This window comes from Bubalus bubalis, chromosome 13, assembly GCF_019923935.1.
Source record: "Bubalus bubalis isolate 160015118507 breed Murrah chromosome 13, NDDB_SH_1, whole genome shotgun sequence".
Taxonomy (NCBI): Eukaryota; Metazoa; Chordata; class Mammalia; order Artiodactyla; family Bovidae; genus Bubalus; species Bubalus bubalis.
This window is the reverse complement of record NC_059169.1, coordinates 45,513,424-45,534,805: the sequence shown is the minus strand read 5'-3', so window position 1 is coordinate 45,534,805 and position 21,382 is coordinate 45,513,424. Positions and strand designations below refer to the sequence as shown.

Below are 21,382 nucleotides of genomic sequence, written 5' to 3'. Positions count from 1 at the left end.
GGAAAACAACAGAAGGGAAAGACTAGCAATCTCTTCAAGAAAATCAGAGATACCAAAGGAACATTTCATGCAAAGATGAGCTCAATAAAGGACAGAAATGGTATAGACCTAACAGAAGCAGAAGATATTAAGAAGAGATGGCAAGAATACACAGAAGAACTGTACAAAAAAGATCTTCATTACCCAGATAATCATGATGGTGTGATCACTCACCTAGAGCCTGACATCCTGGAATGTGAAGTCAAGTGGGCCTCAGAAAGCATCACTACGAACAAAGATAGTGGAGGTGATGGAATTCGAGTTGAGCTATTCCAAATCCTGAAAGATGATGCTGTGAAAGTGCTGAAGTCAATATGCCAGCAAATTTGGAAAACTCAGCAGTGGCCACAGGACTGGAAAAGGTCAGTTTTCATTCCAATCCCAAAGAAAGGCAATGCCAATGAATGCTCAAACTACCGCACAATTGTACTCATCTCACACGCTAGTAAAGTAATGCTCAAAATTCTCCAAGCCAGGCTTCAGCAATCTGTGAACCATGAACTTCCTGATGTTCAAGCTGGTTTTAGAATAGGCAGAGGACCCAGAGATCAAATTGCCAACATCTGCTGGATCATGGAAAAAGCAAGAGAGTTCCAGAAAAACATCTCTCTCTGCTTTATTGACTATGCCAAAGCCTTTGACTGTGTGGATCACAATAAACTGTGGAAAATTCTGAAAGAGATGGGAATATCAGACCACCTGATCTGGCTCTTGAGAAATTTGTATGCAGGTCAGGAAGCAACAGTTAGAACTGGACATGGAACAACAGACTGGTTCCAAATAGGAAAAGGAGTTCGTCAAGGCTGTATATTGTCACCCTATTTATTTTACTTATATGCAGAGTACATCATGAGAAATGCTGGACTGGAAGAAACACAAGCTGGAATCAAGATTCCTGGGAGAAATATCAATAACCTCAGATATGCAGATGACACCACCCTTATGGCAGAAAGTGAAGAGGAACTCAAAAGCCTCTTGATGAAAGTGAAAGAGGAGAGTGAAAAAGTTGGCTTAAAGCTCAATAGTCAGAAAATGAAGATCACGGCATCTGGTCCCACCACTTCATGGGAAATAGATGGGGAAACAGTTGAAACAGTGTCAGACTCTTTTTTTCTGGGCTCCAAAATCACTGCAGATGGTGACTGCAGCCATGAAAGTAAAAGACGCTTACTCCTTGGAAGAAAAGTTATGATGAACCTAGATAGCATATTCAAAAGCAGAGACATTACTTTGCCAACAAAGTTCGTCTAGTCAAGGCTATGGTTTTTCCTGTGGTCATGTATGGATGTGAGAGTTGGACTGTGAAGAAGGCTGAGCACCAAAGAATTGATGCTTTTGAACTGTGGTGTTGGAGAAGACTCTTGAGAGTCCCTTGGACTGCAAGGAGATCCAACCAGTGCATTCTGAAGGAGATCAGCCCTGGGATTTCTTTGGAAGGACTGATGCTGTAGCTGAAACTCCAATCCTTTGGCCACCTCATGCGAAGAGTTGACTCATTGGAAAAGACTCTGATGCTGAGAGGGATTGGGGGCAGGAGGAGAAGGGGACGACAGAGGATGAGATGGCTGGATGGCACCACTGACTCGATGGACGTGAGTCTGAGTGAATTCCGGGAGTTGGTGATGGACAGGGAGGCCTGGCGTGCTGTGATTCATGGGGTCGCAAAGAGTCAGACATGACTGAGCGACTGATCTGATCTGAACCAATAATAGTTTTGAGTTAAAACAGCTAAAAAATAATATTTGCAAGGAATTATGTATGTTTAAAATCTAATTCTGGTATATATTATATTGGCATTTCTAAGTAACCAGATTACTATATCAGTTTTTGGTTTTGTGATTAGTAAGATGCATTTATTTTCTCAGCCATGAAATTAAAAAGACGCTTACTCCTTGGAAGGAAAGTTTTGACCAACCTAGATAGTATATTGAAAAGCAGAGATATTACTTTTCCAACAAAGGTCCATCTAGTCAAGGTTATGGTTTTCCCAGTGGTCATGTATGGATGTGAGAGTTGGACTGTGAAGAAAGCTGAGCACTGAAGAACTGATGGTTTTGAACTGTGGTGTTGGAAAAGGCTCTTGAGAATGCCTTGGACTGCAAGGCGATCCAACCAGTCCATTCTAAAGGAAATCAATCCTGGGTGTTCATTGGAAGGTCTGATGCTGAGGCTGAAACGCTGATACTTTGGCCACCTCATGCGAAGAGTTGACTCATTCGAAAAGACCCTGATGCTGGGAGGGATTGGGGAATATACTATTAGTAGTTTGTAAATTTTGGTCTTGTTTAGCTTAAGTTATGGTTATTACCAAATTTTATTTGTACCTAGCTGGGATAGATTACTCATATTTATGCCATCTTGAAAATAATAAGGCAATAATTCTCAGAGCATTTTATGATTTTAAAAAAAGAAAAAGAGAGTGTCAATTTACTGTGATACATTTCAAGTGAGTTCATCAGACTGTCCATTTTTTAGTCGAAATGCTCTAGTAAAATAATATTCTTTCCTACACCAAGTGATGCGTAAATCTACTGACAACCAAACCATCACAAATCATTAAAGGCTTTGAAACAGTCTGTTAAATGTATACCAAATGGTTTGATACCTACAAACCAAGCTTTAGAGTCTTGAACAATATTTGAGACTTTCAAATTTTTAATATTTAATGACAACTTTTCCCTATAATCTTTCTGAATAATTAAGAAAATATAATTTGCCACATTATTATTTCAAAGAAAAATAAGTTCATTACTACATCCTCAAATGATATCTGTTAGCACATAAGACAAGGCAAACCTAACTAATGAAGATGATATCCTAATTATTTTTTATGCTTCTTTTAGTTTTTGTCAGATATGTAAATTTATTAAATATAAAAATAATATGATAATGGTGATATGTGTTATACATGTGGTAAGTGTCAATATTTGAAGCCATATAAACTTCATATAAACCAAATATTACAGTTTACTACTTAAAATACAACCTTTCTTCTCATTAATGTTTGAAATGTTATTAAAGATATTTATTTGTATATATAAATATATTCATATATTTTAATCACTAACTATATATAATAAATCTAATTTTAGCTTCATCAATTTTCTTCTAGTTCAACTACAATACATTTCTTTTGAAAATTATGTACTTTTTAAAAATTTCCTTTAATCCTGTCTTTTTGTATCTTAGTTATCTTCATTTATTCTTTTCCATATGCCAGAAGTAAAAATAGAAACAATGCTTCATACATTAATAATCAGGTCATTTTCCTTTCAAATAGAACTGGAGAAGAAATGAATTCCATCAATATCCATATATTTACAATCTCTTCTTTTTCTCTAACTGTAGAACTAATTAAAATGCAAATTGTATTTAACAAATGTTTAGAGTAGTATATCTGGCTTTAGTAATCTGAGTCTTTAAATAAATCTACTTAGATTTAGTATAGAAGAAATAGTTCAATTTGTTTTAAAATGTTTAAACTTCATAATTTTCAAGAAAGCTTTTTACTAATTATAAATTATTTAACTCTTTAACGAAACTAAAATAGATTTTTTTTTGTTATTCAAGTAAAGCTTGTCTTGTATTAAAAAAATACAATAGGACACTTATTGGAATAAAACTCATCATCTAAACTATTTCTTTAATTTACTTAGGTTGGGATTTGAATCTCCTTTATTAAATCTTTGCTAATTTCAGCTTTCTGTCATCTAGAAACTTTTAATTATGTATTAGTTTATATAATTAGCTCTCATATGTGACAATTGCCTACATTTGCCCTACTATTTTTACCCTACTCCAGTACTCTTGCCTGGAAAATCCCATGGAGGGAGGATCCTGGGGGGCTGCAGTCCATGGGGTCGCTAGGAGTCAGACATGACTGAGCGACTTCACTTTCACTTTTCACCTTCATACATTGGAGAAGGAAATGGCAACCCACTCCAGTGTTCTTGCCTGGAGAATCCCAGGGACAGGGGAGCCTGGTGAGCTGCGATCTATGGGGTCGCACAGAGTCGGACACCACTGAAGCAACTTAGCAGTAGCAGCAGCAGCAGCGCTACTATTTTTAGTAGTACATATTCTTTCTTTGTAGTACATATTTGTATTACATATTCTTTCTATTTTTTGTAGTACATATTCTTTCTATTAAATCACAAAGGTTTATATGTATTTATGGATAGCAATAGGATCTTCAATGAAAATTAAATTTAAATGAACAGTTTTTATTATAAATAATCAAAAATATTGAATATAGACCTTGACTATGAAATAGGTCTACTGAAAACTCAATTTAAAAATATACATACACAGTAGGTGGAACAAAAACTGTTACTTATTAAAACGTTTAGAAATTGCTGATTAAAAAAACAGCTAATGAACTTTGAGATCATGATACATTCTATAAGTATTTACTATTTATTTATTTATACATATTTTTAATAAAGAGATATGAAAAGTAAATTTAGGCACTATATAAATATTTTTAATTATTGCTGTGTAAATTGCTGTTGCTTAATACTGAGTCATGTCTTTGCATCCCCCATGGACCAGTCTCCTCTCTCCACAGGATTCCCCAGGCAGCAATACTGGAGTGGGTAACCATTTTCTTCTCCAGGGGATCTTTTCATCAAGGGGATCTAACACACATCTCCTGCTTGGCAGGCAGTTTCTTTACCACTGAGTCACCTGGAAAGCTCAGAGATAATATGTATCACTTCAAATTATTAATATTAATATTTAATTTAAGTTGGTAAGTTTTAATAGTATTTCAAATTATTAATATGTGAAAGAACTCATTTATTATTTCTTTCAAACATAATTTATTGTGTGTCTACAGTGAGTAAGATGCTATCCTAAGAATTAAGAGTATAACAGTGAACAAGTCAGATGTAGTTTGTGCCTCATGGAATATTAAGTCCACCTCTGTACAAAAAATTTAACATATTTAGAGTAACTTGGGGTCTGGGAGGAATACCCAATACTCTATTGAAAGCTATTTTTTGTTGAATTGTGCCTAGTTGTACATTTCTGAAAGTACTATTTTAAGGTAATGATCAGCCCCAGCTCTATGCTGCCTTGTGTACAAAAGGCAGACTGGGCTTCCCCTCAGGCAAGGATTGATTTAGCATGTTTCCTGTGAACTATAATCTATCCCTCTTCTTTTTATTAATATTTTAAAAAGTACCATTAAAAATCTTTAAGCTCAAGTGTAGTCCTTAACAAAAGTGACATTGAAAGAAAAATCTAAATGGAAGCATAAAAAGAAATTAGTTCCCTGATGAGTAATTCATTACCTCATCAGAAAATATAAATATTCTATAACATTAGTTCATAAGGTGCAAATTTTTGTAATAAAGTCAAACTTTCATATGCATAGAAAATCAGTTTTTCATAGGCATTTAAAAATTCAGAACAAAAGCAAGTTATTGATTTCATTGTTGAAGAACTGATTTGCAAAATGAAAGGTACTATAGCCAACAAGTTTCTGGCTTTTCCTTCTTCTGACACCACCTAGGAAGCCCTTTTAGAACTATTCTAACAAAGTAGAAATATTATTTATCATAGAATGAAATTCTATAGATTAAATAATTCAAATAATTAAATATTACTTACTAATCTCAAAAATATACGAGCAACACCTGCAGCTCAATTCCAGAAACATAAACGACCCAATCAAAAAATGGGCCAAAGAACTAAATAGACATATCTCCAAAGAAGACATACAGATGGCTAACAAACACATGAAAAGATGCTCAACATCACTCATGATCAGAGAAATGCAAATCAAAACCACAATGAGGTACCATTTCATGCCAGTCAGAATGGCTGAGATTCAAAAGTCTACAAGCAATAAATGCTGGAAAGGGTGTGGTGAACATGTGTATACCTGTGGTGGGTTCATGTTGATGTATAGCAAAACCAATACAATATTGTAAAGTAATTAACCTCCAATTAAAATACATAAATTTATATTAAAAAATATTACTTACAAGTGACTCTGAAAATCCTTTAGATTTGGGTTTATAGGAAATTTTTTGACATTAGTGTTCCTTCTTGGAATTTCTTTCATTGTATTGTTCCACAGAATCAACTCATGATATAGCAACTCAACAAAGATTTAAATCGGGTAGTTAACCCTATGGACCATAGGCCACCAAGCTTCTCTGTCCATAGGTTTCTCTAGGCAAGAATACTGGAGTGAGTTGCCATGCCTACCTCCAGGGGATCTTCCCAATCTAGTGATCAAAACTGCATCTCCCATGTCTCCTTCTTTGCAGGAGGATTCTTTTACCACTATAGCCACCTGGGAAACCCCAAATAACCTAATACATTTTAATAATTTTAATAGTAGATTTTGCTTGTGTGTGTGTGCAGCTGTGTGCCAAATCATTGTATTTTAGAAATAGCCCAGTAAAAGAAATGAAAATAAAATCAGAGTTATGTAAATGAAAGAATTCCTACAATGAATGGAGTCTTTTTCAAATAGGTGAATATTATCATCTTCACCATTATCAACAGCAAAGCAGAAGGACGCATTTCTTAAAATAGAATATCTTCAGTTTGAATATGAAAACCTAAAATAGAAACATACTCAAAGGGCATCTGAATAGAAGAAATGGACTTTGTGTAAAATGAATCCTTTAAAAGCTTACAATTTTCCTTGGATCCTCTTTGAGTATGCTTAATTAGTCTTTGAAACGGTCATAAATGCACATTTTATTGTGGTTATTGTCTAGAATCCTAACAATTAACAATTTTTATATAGTCAAACTGCAATTGCATAAGTGAATATTTATTATAATATTACTATTTATTATACATTTCTGTCAATTTATCTGGTATAATCTGAATATCCCATTTGTGTACAACACTAAGCAATTTAAGGACAATTTTTAAAAATTCTTGCACTAAAATCAACTTCCAGTTGCAGGCAATAGACTAGAATTTTACCTATGACTGTGAGTAATAACACAAAGTAAAACTGCTGGTGAAGAGTTGTCAGTCTAATTTAGGGGCAAAGCAAGTAAAGGAAAGCATAAACAAACACAAGATGAGAGGAAGTTCCTTTCTATAGAGGCCTCTGCATGCTTCTCACTGCTTGTGAGGATTAAACATAGGTGGTGGTTGTCCTTCAAGCAACTTATTACACTCACTCAACACCTTTACTTCAATTTACAAAGAAATTCTGAAAATCGAATTTGGCTAAGTTTCAGGTTGACATTTATATACTGATTTAAACTCATTATTCACACCATGTTTGTAAATGAGATACTCAAAGGGACTAACACAAAGCAATGAACTGAAAAACAAAACAAAAAAATGTTCACAGAAAATTTTAGTACTAATACATCACATAGGAGTCCTGAGGAGAATACAGATGAAGTGAACTTTATTTTGGCAATGTAGGAAAACAAAGACATTTAAATTCCATTTGTTCTCTCAAAGCAAATTCTAGTTTATGGTTTATTTGTCGGACTTTTGGTAAAGATTAAAAAAAAATGCTGCTGACTAGAAATCATGAGAAATGTCAGTTGTTTTAAAACCATAAACAGAAACCACATCAATAAAGTTTATTTTCTCTGGCATTACTTTTACAGCTCTGAAAGACAAGTGAACTATGTACAGGAGCTTTCAGGTTCTGGCCTTTGAAAGGGCTGCTGCTCTTATGCTGAGTTTGGAAGGCTTGATGCTCCATCTATGAAACACCTGGTTTTTGAAGCTACTGACTGATCATAGCAGCCTCCAATTAGTCTTACTGAAACTGCTTCTGCTTCTAGAGTAAACATTGTGGAATCTTTCAAAGCTGGTAGCACTGGATAGAAAGTAAGGGTGAAGTGAACAGGGAAATGGTAAAACTGAGGAGCAAAATCTTCACGGAATTCTTTGATCTCATCCATGCTACAGGTTTATAGTGTCCATTTGTCTCAAGTAATCCATGCCCTGAAATATTCTGGATATCAGGAATCCAACTTGATATTCTGGTAATATGTAAATTTATTAGCACATTAAATAGAGCTTTAAGTTTGCAGTAAGACACTGTCATATTTAAATCTCCATTCTAGCATGTTCTACTATTCTTGAGTATGTTATTTAGCCTCACTAAACATTCAGTTCAGTTAGTTGCTCAGTCATGCCCTACTCTTTGAGACCCCATGAACCACAGCACACCAGGTCTCCCTGTCCATCACCAACTCCTGGAGTTTACTCAAACTCATGTCCATTGAGTTGGTGATGCCATCCAACCATCTTATCCTCTGTCATCCTCTTCTCCTCCTGCCCTCAATCTTTCCCAGCATCAGGGTCTTTTCCAATGAGTCAGCTCTTCACATCAGGTGGCTAAAGTATTGAAGTTTCAGCTTTAACATCAGTCCTTCCAATGAACACCCAGGACTGATCTCCTTTAGGATGGACTGGTTGGATCTCCTTGCAGTCCAAGGGACTCTCAAGAGTCTTGTCCAACACCACAGTTCAAAACCATCAATTCTTCGGCACTCAGCTTTCTTTATAGTCCAACTCTCATATCCATACACGACCACTGGCAAAACCATAGCCTTGACTAGATTGACCTTTGTTGGCAAAGTAATGTCTCTGCTTTTTAATATGCTGTCTAGGTTGTTCATAAATTTCCTTCCAAGAGTAAGCATCTTTTAATTTTATTTTAGAATGGATATAACACATACTTTGCAGGAGTTGTGAAAAGATTAAAATTTAAAAGTTTGTTTAACATGTAGACAATGCTTGATATATTGTTGTTGTTCAATTGCTTAGTCATGTACGACTCTTTGTGATACCATGGACTGCAGCACACCTGGCTTCCCTCTGGCCTTCACCATCTGCTGGAGCTGGTTCAAACTCATGTCCATTGAGGTGGTGATGCCATCCAACCAATTTATCCTCTGTCATCCCATTCTCTTCCTTCCTTCAATCTTTCCCAGTATCGGGGTCTTTTCTGAGTCAGCTCTTCACATCAGGCGGCCAAAATATTGGAGCTTCAGCTTCATAATCAGTCCTTCCAATGAATATTCAGAATTGATTTCCTTTAGGATTGACTCAATCTCCTTGCAGTCAAAGGGACTCTCAAGAGTCTTCTGCAGCACCATAGTTCAAAAGCATCAATTCTTCAGCACTCAGCCTTCTTTATGGTCCAACACTCACATCCATACATGACTACTGGAAAAATCATAACTTCGACTCTACATACCTTTTTTGGCAAAGTAACATCTCTGCTTTTTAATATGCGACCAAGCAAGTAAAGAGAAACATAGAAAAAAAAAACAAATAAAACAAAAAATCTGGTATATACTATGTATTTAACTTGTGCACCACCAGCACCAGTAGAGATAAGCTTGCCATCAAGCAAAATGTCAGGAGCTGCCTGAGTTTCTCTTTTTCTTTCTCACTCACCCAGTATGTGTAAATATACATATTTTTATATATAATATACTCTTATGAAGTATTAACCTTATTCTTGGTCTTTCTTCTTGCCTTCTCCTCAGGCCAATCTGAAGATTGGTCTTAAAATTAAATCTTGGCTCTTACTTGCTCAGAAATGTTCAGTGTTATATCCTTATTTTAATATAACATCACAAATCTTTAACAAAGTCTCCTTAACTCTGCAAAATTTTGCACTGCCAAAGCTTTTCCTGTTTTGGTCTCTTATATTATCCTACAATTTCATTGGAAAAGACCCTGATGTTGGGAAATATTGAAGGCAAAAGGAGAAGGGGGTAGCAAAGGATGAGATAGTTAGCATCACTGACTCAGTGGATATGAATTTGAGCAAACCCCAGAAGATAGTGAAGGACAGGGGAGCCTGGAGCATTACAGTCCATGGGGTTGCAAAGAGTTGAATACAACCTACTGACTGAAGAACAAGGGCAACATATGTCTATTTGGGTCACCATTGTATCTTTCTACAGTTCCTGGTATGAAGTAGTCAATAGTAACTTCCCCTTTCAACAATGAATGCTATGAAGACACATCTATCTAGGTTTCCAAGCTATAGGAAGTTAAACAGATGCTATCTAGGAGATACCACATTATGGCGGAACTGAACAACAACAACCCTTAACAAAAAATTAATGATATGAAACTAGAATAAAAGTACTCTAAATGACAGAAAACAGTTTAAGGAAAGAGAGAGTTTTGAAAGTAATGTCACTTTTAATAGGATATTCAGAGAAGAGATTTTTGTCTAAGTGACATTTGAGCAGAAAGCTGAATAAGGCAAAGAAAGGATATAAATATTTGGTAGAAGAGCATTTCCAGCAGAAGTAAGAAAGAACAATGCAAAGTTCGTCTGGTGATAGTATGTTTGCTGTAGTCAAAAAATAGCAAGAGGAACAGTGTGGCTGGAATTGTGTGAACAAGAAAATAACAATAGGAAATATCATTAGAAGTTAGAGGAAAACATGGATAGTCTTGCTGAATAACTGAATTTGGGAGTTCTGAGAATAGTAATTCTAAATATCCATGGGAACTATAGGAATTAGTCAATATATTACACATGCTCTCAATCATTACACATGCAGGTACATACAAATCTCAATGGAGATTTGTTGGGAAAAACAAATCTCAGTGGGAAGACCTGTTCTCTGTCACAAAGAAGTTGCAATGTAGTTGTGAAGTCAGTCATAAAGACACAAGGGATAATTAATTGCATAAGAAAATGTATAGTGACACCATTTAGTGCTAACAAAAGGAATACTAAGGATTTAAATAAGACAGAGAATGCCATGAAAATTTTTAAAATATTTCTTAGGCGTGGGTGAACTTAAACTGAGAAGTGAGGGTGGTTATTTAGAATTATATACCAGGGATTCCAGATAAAAGAACTATCATGAATAAAAAACAAGTGAAAGGAATTCATGGACATATTGAGAAGTGGTGAAATTAATTCAATTTATTTTTTAGGAAAAATGCCTAGGCAGTTGTTGAGAAGTTAGGTGGGGAGAATTACTTCTATCAAAATGTGAAACTTAAATTTGCTATTTTGGGGTATGTGTTTAAGACATTGTTGGATTAGAAAAACAAACCATGTTTTCTATGTAAAATAGATCTTGGATAGGGAATTGGGGACCTAAATAGCTGTGGAAATGAAGGTCAGGGAACTTTCTGCTAATGATCTCTACCTCTGTTCAATATGAACTGTTCTGACAAGTACTCCACAAAGGCACTGAACTCCTCAAGAACCTCCAGAAATCTCCAGTCAACCATCTCAGTCTACATCAGTGAAGTTAATTGCTTTCAAGTGCTCACTTAGAAGTTACTTCAAGTTTCCATTCATCCACGTATTTGCCTGCATCTACCTGTGCAGAAATAATGGATTCGCCTTCATTTCCACTTTCTATACCTTGCACGAATGCTTTTAATTGTCAAAGTCTAAACCAGAACCATATGAAGAGAGGATTTCTTAAAAATAAAGATCCAGGAGTCTCCTCTAAAGGCAGAGCTGACCTTAGTAGGAAGTGATGTTGATGATTAGTAGAAATAGACAAGCAGCAGAGAAAGAAAACTCAGAAGACAGAAGGAGACTCCAGACCCTTCATCTATCATCACACAAAACACTTCAACTTCAATATTATTCTTTCCTATGATATTTAAATTGAAAAGAAGGCTATACTACTAAAATTAACAACAGGATTAGAAAACACAAATGGTGCTGTTTCAAACAAAAACTCATTCTATCAAATACACAAAGATATCTATTTCCATGCCCTGATATTATTCAGCTATAAGAACCAAATCTTTTCAACTTTTCTTCATATTTCATGATTATAAAATTTTTGCTATTCTTATAATTCTCATCTTCTGTTTGTTGTTCTCTAATGTTTTTAAAATTAGATGTCCAGAATTAAGAACAGGTTTCATTTTGAACTCCAATAGAGTAAGAGGAACTATTTCCCTCAATTTTCTTGTTGGTATCTGTATATTCCTGTACCCAAAATGTAAATTAATGTTTCAGAATTTATTTTACATTTCTGTCTAATATTGAGCTTGCATTCAAAATTTTTCAATATTTCACACATGAACCACTGCCAAGCAGGGTCACTTTCCCTGAATAGATTTTGGAATCACACAAAATCAATAGCTGAATTCAAATAAGTGAAATTTCCAAAGGGAACAGCAAAACATATAAAAAGTAAAGGCATACAGACAGCAAGTTAAGACCTGAATGTTGAAAGATCAAGTTCATATTTAAAATATTTTGGCAAGGAAATTGAAAATTAAAACAAGAATGCCATGTGTAAAATAAGCAAAGAAGGCATATTTAGAGCCAATAAATATATTAATTCAGTACCAGAGTTTACTCAGTAGAAACCCTGAGATGTTTTGCTACTGAATGAGTTAAGGAGAAGAATAAGAAAAAGCTTAATAAGTTTGTTCTTGGAGCACAAATTAAATAGATTAAATGAGGAGATATGCAAGATTAAACATGAATCAGAGGCTAATATATGGTAAAAAAATTATAATATCAGATACACTCATTTTAAAGCATTAGAACTGAGACAAAATAATACTCTAGGAAGACAACTGTTTTCCAGAAAATGTTTTCCAGTAAAAGAGTAACCCATGAGCATCTGGAGAACACTGGAGCTTCATGCTTCCAACAGAATTTGAAATCATTTTAATTTTGACAAGCATAACACAACACACGATCAATCCATAGTCTCAAAAATAAGTTAAGATAGAGTTGTTTAGAATGTTGAGTGTCTTATCAAGGACATTCCTATATTTCTGTTTTACATGTATAGTTTACTATAAAGAATATTTTAATGTGTTTAAAAACTATATTGATACTATTGTGTGATAAATTTCAGATCAGTTCAAGCAGCTGCAAGGAAAATGTTTTGATTATTAAATTAATAATTTCAAACCAGACCAGAAGGGACCATTATCCCACTGGATATGGAGGCATATTGTTCTTTGGCTTAGCTAAGCCAGGAACTCTGAAGTGTAATGAAATGTGCATAATTAAATGACAGCAGTTGGGTTTTGATATTTTGGTTGATGAAGTATTTATTTACATTAATTTTATATGGTTCATATAATTTGAATAGTAATACTGTGCCCTGTCATGGAATATTTCAGAAAAAGAATTTGACAATAGAAGTACAAAGCAGGCATCTCCTTCCTTTATTTCTACATTTTATTTGATTTACTAATCTGCTTAAAGGATTAAAGAAGAAAATTAAAATGATATTGAGATTCTGTCTAAGAATAACAATAAGGAGACTTAAATGGCTGATTGTCATTAGTAATTTGAAAAGGTGCTAAATCTCAAAATAAGAGTTTCTAAATAAATAGCAACTATAAAGCTTAATGAGATTTATTTCATATAAATTATTCCTTTGAGTTGCAAAGAGAAAGCTATATGCTTTAGAGTTGGTTGTTCCAGTAATAAACATCAAATCATTAATAATATTAATAATAAAAATAGCAAGAATGGTTAACATTTTATATAGTGCTTGCTATATTCTAGGCACTCTATTAAGCATTTTTTTTTTTTTTACTTTCAATATTGTATTGGTTTTGCAATGATTGCTTCTAGGATATAAAATGATCAGTATGAAAATATTCTAACTGATTATTCAATTCTAGAATGAAGATAACATTTAAAGAACACACTACAAAGTCCACCCATTTAAAGTGTACACTTTAAATGATTTTTAATCCTTCTGTTAAAATATCTACATGTATGTCTATACATACAGTAAGAAATCAAAGAGAAAAAAATAAAATAGGCTTGTATTAAAGGACTATTTACTGACTGATAATCAATTTACACCTTTTATGAAAAATGGTACAGAAAGACAAATTTACAAAAAAAAAAAAAAAACCACAAACATCATCTGATTTATGTACCTAAATATTTTCCCTTTTAGTATAAAAGTTCCCAGGAATTCTGAAATCCAATATTCACTATCCCAATAAATACTTTAAAATGTACTATCACTATCTTTTTTTCTCCATAAATCATACAGACAAATGCAAACCTAACATATCATGCTATGATAAAAAGTGTACTAGATAGCTCAGGATTCCATAACAAAATACGGCAGAGTAGGTGGCTTAGACAACAGGAATTTATTTCTTATTATTTTGAAGGATGAAAAGTCTAATATTAAAATATAGTGTTACTGGGTTCTCTAAGGACTCTCTTCTGAGCTGTCAGATGGCTATCTCCTCACTGTGTCCTCACATGAAAGAGAGAAAGGGGAAGCAAATTCTACAGTGTCTCTTCTTATAAGGGCATCCTGAGGGGCCTGCTATGATGACCTCACCTCCAAAGTCTCCATCTCCAAACACCATCACATCTGGGGTAGGATTTCAATACTGAATTTTGGTTAATATACCTCAGTCCATGGGCTTTTGAGGTGGTGCTAGTGGTAAAGAGCCTGCCAGTGCAGGAGACTAAAGAGACACAGGTTCAGTTCCTAGGTCAGAAAGATCTCCTGGAGGAGGGTATGGCAACACACTCCAGTATTGCCTAGAGAATCCCCATGGATGGAGAAGCCTGATAGCATTGCAAAGACTTGGACATGACTGAAGCAACATAGCATGCACAAACCTGAGTCCGTGGTAGAGAGGTTGTTTGAAAAATGCAAAAGAAAAAATTTTGTGACATAAACTGCTAGCTCTTAACTAGAAAGAAAAGAGGGGGAAAAGCAGCTGTGGAAGGAGATGTAAAAGATAGATATCCTGGGAGAAATTAAGACAAAAATTATTTTAAGAATCATTTAAAATCCCAAGCAGTCAATATCTATATCTATATCATCTATAAAATGTAAATGCAGCCATAATAAAGACCATTGTGTGATGTCTTTTTCTATTTTGAGGTTCTTAAATACTATACAGTACATTGTGTCTAGTGATAAAAATGTACCAGTGATTCAAAACTAATTTTGAGTTTTAATTTTGAATGCAATAGCTATAATTATTTTAACCTCTGACAATACAGCTATGCTGCTATTATTAAAAAATTACATTTCCTTACCATCGTGTAGCTATGGGCCACCTTCATTAATTCAATGCATCCTTGAGCATCCGCAAATGCTCGGATTCCTAAACAGTTTGATGGATGCAAGAGCTTCATGAGGAAATGGCAGCACACTTCCACTACTTGAGGAAGCTGAAGAAGGCAAGCTGCTGCAAGAAGGTTTTCAATGGTTTCTTCCTTTAATTCCAAGCAACCTAAACGTTAAAAGAATTATGAAACTGTTTAAAGCATGAAATAATAGGTACCAGTCTATTTTTCAAAACATTAGGCCAACCTTCTAGAAATTATTGAACCTAAATTGATAATCCAAATAAATACAACTCATGAAAGGTCAGTAATTGCTTTCAGCATCTTGCATTTCTTAATTAGTATGATATTCAAAATCATCCAAACATGAAGACAGCTTCCTCAGAAATACATGTACCCTATTAAACAGGAATTATGGTTGTTCCTTCGGTTGTGAATTCAGTAATTAAAAAAAAGAAAAGATAGATAGAAAAATATTTTACAACACATGTCTTTCCAGGTGGCTCTAGGGGTAAAGAACCGCCCTGCCAATGCAGGAGACACAAAAAAGAAGGGTTCAATCCCTGAGTCAGGAAGATACCCTGGAGGAGGAAATGGCAACCCATTCTAACATTCTTGCCTGGAGAATCCCATGGACAGAGAGGCCTGGGGGGTTATAATCCACAGAGTGACAAACTGTTGGACACAACTGAGGCAACTTAGCATGCATGCACACATACACTTTTATAAGCTTAGGAGAGCAAAGATGCACTAACTTTCTGACAATATATACACTGTTTATATGAATATGGAATATTTAGGTGTCTTTAATTAACATCTGCATAAATATTTATAACCACACATGTGGTATGTTGCTAATATTGTATTTAACTCACTGTGTCTATACATTCCTATAATATTTCTTTCTTTATGGTCAGTGTTGTGTGTTAGTCACTCAGTCATGTCTGACTCTTTGTGACCACATAAACTGTAGTCTGCCAGGCTCCTCTATCCATGGGATTCTCCAGGCAAGAATACTGAAGTGGGTAGCCATTTCCTCCTCCAGAGGATCTTCCCAACCCAGGGAACAAACCTGGGTCTTCTGCATTGCAGGCAGATTCTTTGCCATCTGAGTCACCAGGGGAGGAATTTTCCTTTCTTTCTGGTCAGTTAACCTCAAAACTGAGCTCTTCAATGTTTCTTTTCTTTTTTCCCCTAACTACTGGTATAACTTGTTAAATAATGGAGCTATTTCTGGAATGTTTATAAATCTCATCTGTGTAAGTCAGATCAGATCAGATCAGATCAGTCGCTCAGTTGTGTCGGGCTCTTTTCGACCCCATGAATCGCAGCACACCAGGCCTCCCTGTCCATCACCAACTCCCAGAGTTCACTCAAACTCACGTCCATCGACAGTGATGCCATCCAGCCGTCTCATCCTCTGTCGTCCCCTTCTCCTCCTGCCCCTAATCCCTCCCAGCATCAGAGTGTTTTCCAATGAGTCCACACTTCGAATGAGGTGGCCAAAGTACTGGAGTTTAGGCTTCAGCATCATTCCTTCCAAAGAAATCCCAGGGCTGATCTCCTTCAGAATGGACTGGTTGGATCTCCTTGCAGTCCAAGGGACTCTCAAGAGTCTTCTCCAACACCACAGTTCAAAAGCAGCAATTCTTCGGTGCTCAGCCTTCTTCACAGTCCAACTCTCACATCCATACATGACCACAGGAAAAACCATAGCCTTGACTAGACGAACTTTGTTGGCAAAGTAATGTCTCTGCTTTTGAATATGCTATCTAGGTTCATCATAACTTTTCTTCCAAGGAGTAAGCGTCTTTTACTTTCATGGCTGCAGTCACCATCTGCAGTGATTTTGGAGCCCAAAAAAATAAAGTCTGACACTGTTTCCACTGTTTCCCCATCTATTTCCCATGAAGTGATGGGATCAGATGCCATGATCTTTGTTTTCTGAATGTTGAGCTTTAAGCCAACTTTTTCACTCTCCTCTTTCACTTTCATCAAGTGGCTTTTGAGTTCCTCTTCACTTTCTGCCATAAGGGTGGTGTCATCTGCATATCTGAGGTTATTGATATTTCTCCCGGCAATCTTGATTCCAGCTTGTGTTTCTTCCAGTCCAGTGTTTCTCATGATGTACTCTGCATATAAGTTAAATAAGCAGGGTGACAATATACAGCCTTGACGAACTCCTTTTCCTATTTGGAACCAGTCTGTTGTTCCATGTCCAGTTCTAACTGTTGCTTCCTGACCTGCATACAAATTTCTCAAGAGGCAGATCAGGTGGTCTGGTATTCCCATCTCTTTCAGAGTTTTCCACAGTTTATTGTGATACACACAGTCAAAGGCTTTACCATAGTCAATAAAGCAGAAATAGATGTTTTTCTCGAATTCTCTTGCTTTTTCCATGATCCAGCGGATGTTGGCAATTTGATCTCTGGTTCCTCTGCCTTTTCTAAAACCAGCTTGAACATCAGGAAGTTCACAGTTCACATATTGCTGAAGCCTGGCTTGGAGAATTTTGAGCATTACTTTACTAGTGTATGAGATGAGTGCAATTCTGCAGTAATTTGAGCATTCTTTGGCATTGCCTTTCTTTGGGATTGGAATGAAAACTGACCTTTTCCAGTCCTGTGGCCACTGCTGAGTTTTCCAAATTTGCTGGCATATTGAATGCAGCACTTTCACAGCATCATCTTTCAGGATTTGGAATAGCTCAACGGGAATTCTATCACCTCCACTAGCTTTGTTCGTAGTGATGCTTTCTAAGGCCCACTTGACTTCACATTTCTGGATGTCTGGCTCTAGGTCAGTGATCACATCATCATGATTATCTGGGTCATGAAGATATTTTTTATACAGTTCTGTGTATTCTTGCCATCTCTTCTTAATATCTTCTGCTTCTGTTAGGTCCATACCATTTCTGTCCTTTATCGAGCCCATCCTTGCATGAAATGTTCCTTTGGTACCTCTGATTTTCTTGAAGAGATCTCCAGGCTCAACTATGTAGGTTTTCTTTCATGTAACAATTCAGCACATCTTTAGTGATTTAGTTCCATTCAGATTTTCCATTGCTATTGGGAGAAGTTTTCTAGGTCATGCAGTCTCAGAAATGATTTATATCACCTTAGCTTTTGTGATACACATGACTACCCTTCACTAGAAATATCTGCACTCATTTTTCCTGAACACGGGGTCAAATCACATACTAACATCATGACACATGTCAGTGGATCTGTGTTGCTACCACACCAACATTTATGATGTGACTGTGCCTCACCCTTACTCTTTCTTTTCTACCAGCTAAGTGTGCTTTGTGCTCATTCACTCAGTTGTGTCCAACTGTTTGCGACTCCATGAACTGAAGGCAGCCAGGCTCCTCTGTCCATGGAATTTTCCAGACTAGAATGCTAAAGTGGGGTGCCATTTCCTTCTTCAAGGGATCTTCCCAACCTAGGAATCCAACCCACATTTCTTGTATCTCCTGCCTTGGCAGGTAGATTCCTTACCTCTGAGCCACCTAGGAAGCCCACAAGCTAACTAAGGCCTACATAAAAACCCCAGTGGATGGAAGCTACATGGGAAGCAAGAAGCCTGAGCTCTGAATCCACACCCAGAATTATTAGCTTCAAACAACAATATGCAATATATAAACTAATAATACTCCAAAAATAAATTAAAACTTATACTTGAGTTGAAAGCTGTCTCAGGTGTCTAAATTGAACCTCAAGTGTAAAACCATAGGGAAAATAATTGATGAATATTTATTATGTTGTTGTTATCTAATTAAAAAAATTTAATTTAAATTTATTTATTTTAATTGGAGGCTAATTAGAGGGATGGTATGGGGAGGATGTGGGAGGGGGATTCAGGATTGGGAACACGTGTACACCGTGGTGGATTCATGTTGATGTATGGCAAAACCAGTACAATATTGTAAAGTAATTAGACTCTAATTAAAATTTAGAAAGATATTCTTGCCAGCTGGAATACATTTTTTAACTTTGTGATGATATTGTCATTTTTTTTCTTAGATGTATCTTTATTTCATCATCAATATTCATTTTTATTACATTCTAAGAGAAGTTGTTTACTGTAAAAAATTCAGCTTTTAAGGACAGGATACTTATTAAGAAACCTCTTCATAAACAGAATGCCTTTATTTCTTGCCCACATCAAAAATTTATTCTGAATTTTTAAAAATTTCAATACTTTACAATAGTAGTACAATAAGCACTTAAGTACCTTTTCCTTAACTTAACTAAGAAAAACACAATCACAAAGTGTTAACATTTTGCTATATTTATGTATATGTTTGTTTGTTTATCCTATAGTTGATGAATTATTTTAATAGTACTACTAATCAACATGTATTTCACTTCTGAATACTTCAGTGTGTCTCTCTTTAAAAACAACAGCATTCTTTTAGATAGCCACTCACAAATTTAATTTTTTACACTCAAAAACAATAGTATTTGCCCTAATGTAAATTTCCCCAGATGTTCAAATAAGATGCTTTACTGATTTTATTTTTAAATTCAGCATCTAATCAAGGGCTTCCCAGTTGGTGCAGTGATAAAGAATCATCCTGCTAATGCAGGAAAGCAGGAGATGCAGGTTCAATTCCTGGGTTGGGAAGATTGCCTGGAGTAGAAAATGTCAACCAGTTCCAAAATTCTTGCCTGGAAAATCCCATGGACAGAGGAACCTATGGGCTACAGTCCAGGGGGTTGCAGAGTCAGATATGGCTAAGCGCATGTGCATGCATGCTCACACACACACACACATACACACACATACACACACACACACACACACATACACACACACATACAATGAAGTCTCATACATTATTTACTTGCTACATCTCTTTGGTCTTCTTTAATCTGGAACAGTTTGCCAGCCATTTTGTCATTCATGACATTTATATTAGGGGAGTTCAGACCAGATGTTTTTCAGAATTCCTTGATGTGAATTAGTCATATTTTCCCCCCATGATTAGATTTAGCCAATACCTTTTGGTAGGGAGACAATATAAGTGCTGTTTTTCATTCCATGCATACAGAGTGAGTGATAATGGCAGTATATCCCACTCTTGCTGGTGTTAAATTTGGTATCTTGTTTAAAATAGTGTCTGCCAGATACCCTTATTTTAAAGAAACTTAAATTTCTACAGAAATATTTCCCTTTATAATTAATAAGTCATATGTTGTTGAGGGATAATTTCAGTTTAAAACATGACATTTCACTCATAACTTAACATGTTTAATAGATGAAGAGAATTATGTTTCATTTATGAGTTTCATTGAAAGGATGAAAGCAAAGAAATCTAAAGCCTGTTTCCCAGTATATCAAGGGATTTGATGAAGAAAAGAGAGAGGTAAATTCTATTTACCTTTGGATATAAATTCAAAGGAAATTAAAATAATTTTATTGCATATTAGTTGCTAATTAAATTAGTTACCTAAATTTTAGCTTGGTATAAAAGAGGGACATTATCAATAATAAAAGTTATAAACAAATTTTCAACATTTTAATAAATGCACAAGGACCCTCTTCAGATATTATCAACTACTAGAACATCAAACATCATGATCAATTTGACAGAGGACACATTTGTCAATAGCAATAAAATAATTTGAGGTGTTTATATTTCACATTATCGGTAACATTGTCATTCAATAATAATGTCAAACAACCAGTCTAAATGACTTTAAGACTAATTATATTAGTGTAATTATACATATATATATTAAAGCTTATGGAATATTCAAGTCAGTTCAGTTGCTTAGTCATGTCTGATTCTTTGTGACCCCATGAATAGTAGCATGCCAGGCCTCCTTATCCAAATATACTATGGAATATTAGTAAACATCAAAATAAAATATTCTAAAAATTATAGAAACCTATACTTTATGTAGATTTTATGTTTTATGAAATATGTACCCATACACTTATATCTGGAGAAGACAATGGCACCCCACTCCAGTACTCTTGCCTGGAAAATCCCATGGACAGAGGAGCCTGGTAGGCTGCAGTCCATGGGGTCGCTAATAGTCGGACATGACTGAACGACTTCACTTTCACTTTTCACTTTCATGCATTGGAGAAGGAAATGGCACCCCACTCCAGTGTTCTTGCCTGGAGAATCCCAGGGACGGGGGAGCCTGGTGGGCTGCCATCTATGGGATCGCACAGAGTTGGACACGACTGATGCAACTTAGCAGCAGCAGCAGCAGCAGCACACTTATATCAATAAAAATATAAGATATAGGGAAGATAAAATGTGTACAATAAGATCTGTTATTATTTACTATTGATTAT

The 21,382-nt window shown here is 35.4% G+C and overlaps 1 protein-coding gene across 1 annotated transcript in view; it reads right to left on the bottom strand.

Annotated features, from left to right (window-relative positions):
- KLHL1 (kelch like family member 1) overlaps positions 1–19,965 on the bottom strand; it is a 273,341-nt gene extending 253,376 nt beyond the window's left edge. Inside the window, exons 1-2 of the mRNA XM_044926884.2 lie at positions 19,917–19,965; positions 15,038–15,234 (exon numbers count right to left, since the gene is read on the bottom strand). Of these exons, the coding sequence (XP_044782819.1) occupies positions 15,038–15,234; positions 19,917–19,965 (246 nt within the window). The remainder of the gene's footprint in view (positions 1–15,037; positions 15,235–19,916) is intronic.
- Positions 19,966–21,382: the final 1,417 nt, after the last annotated feature.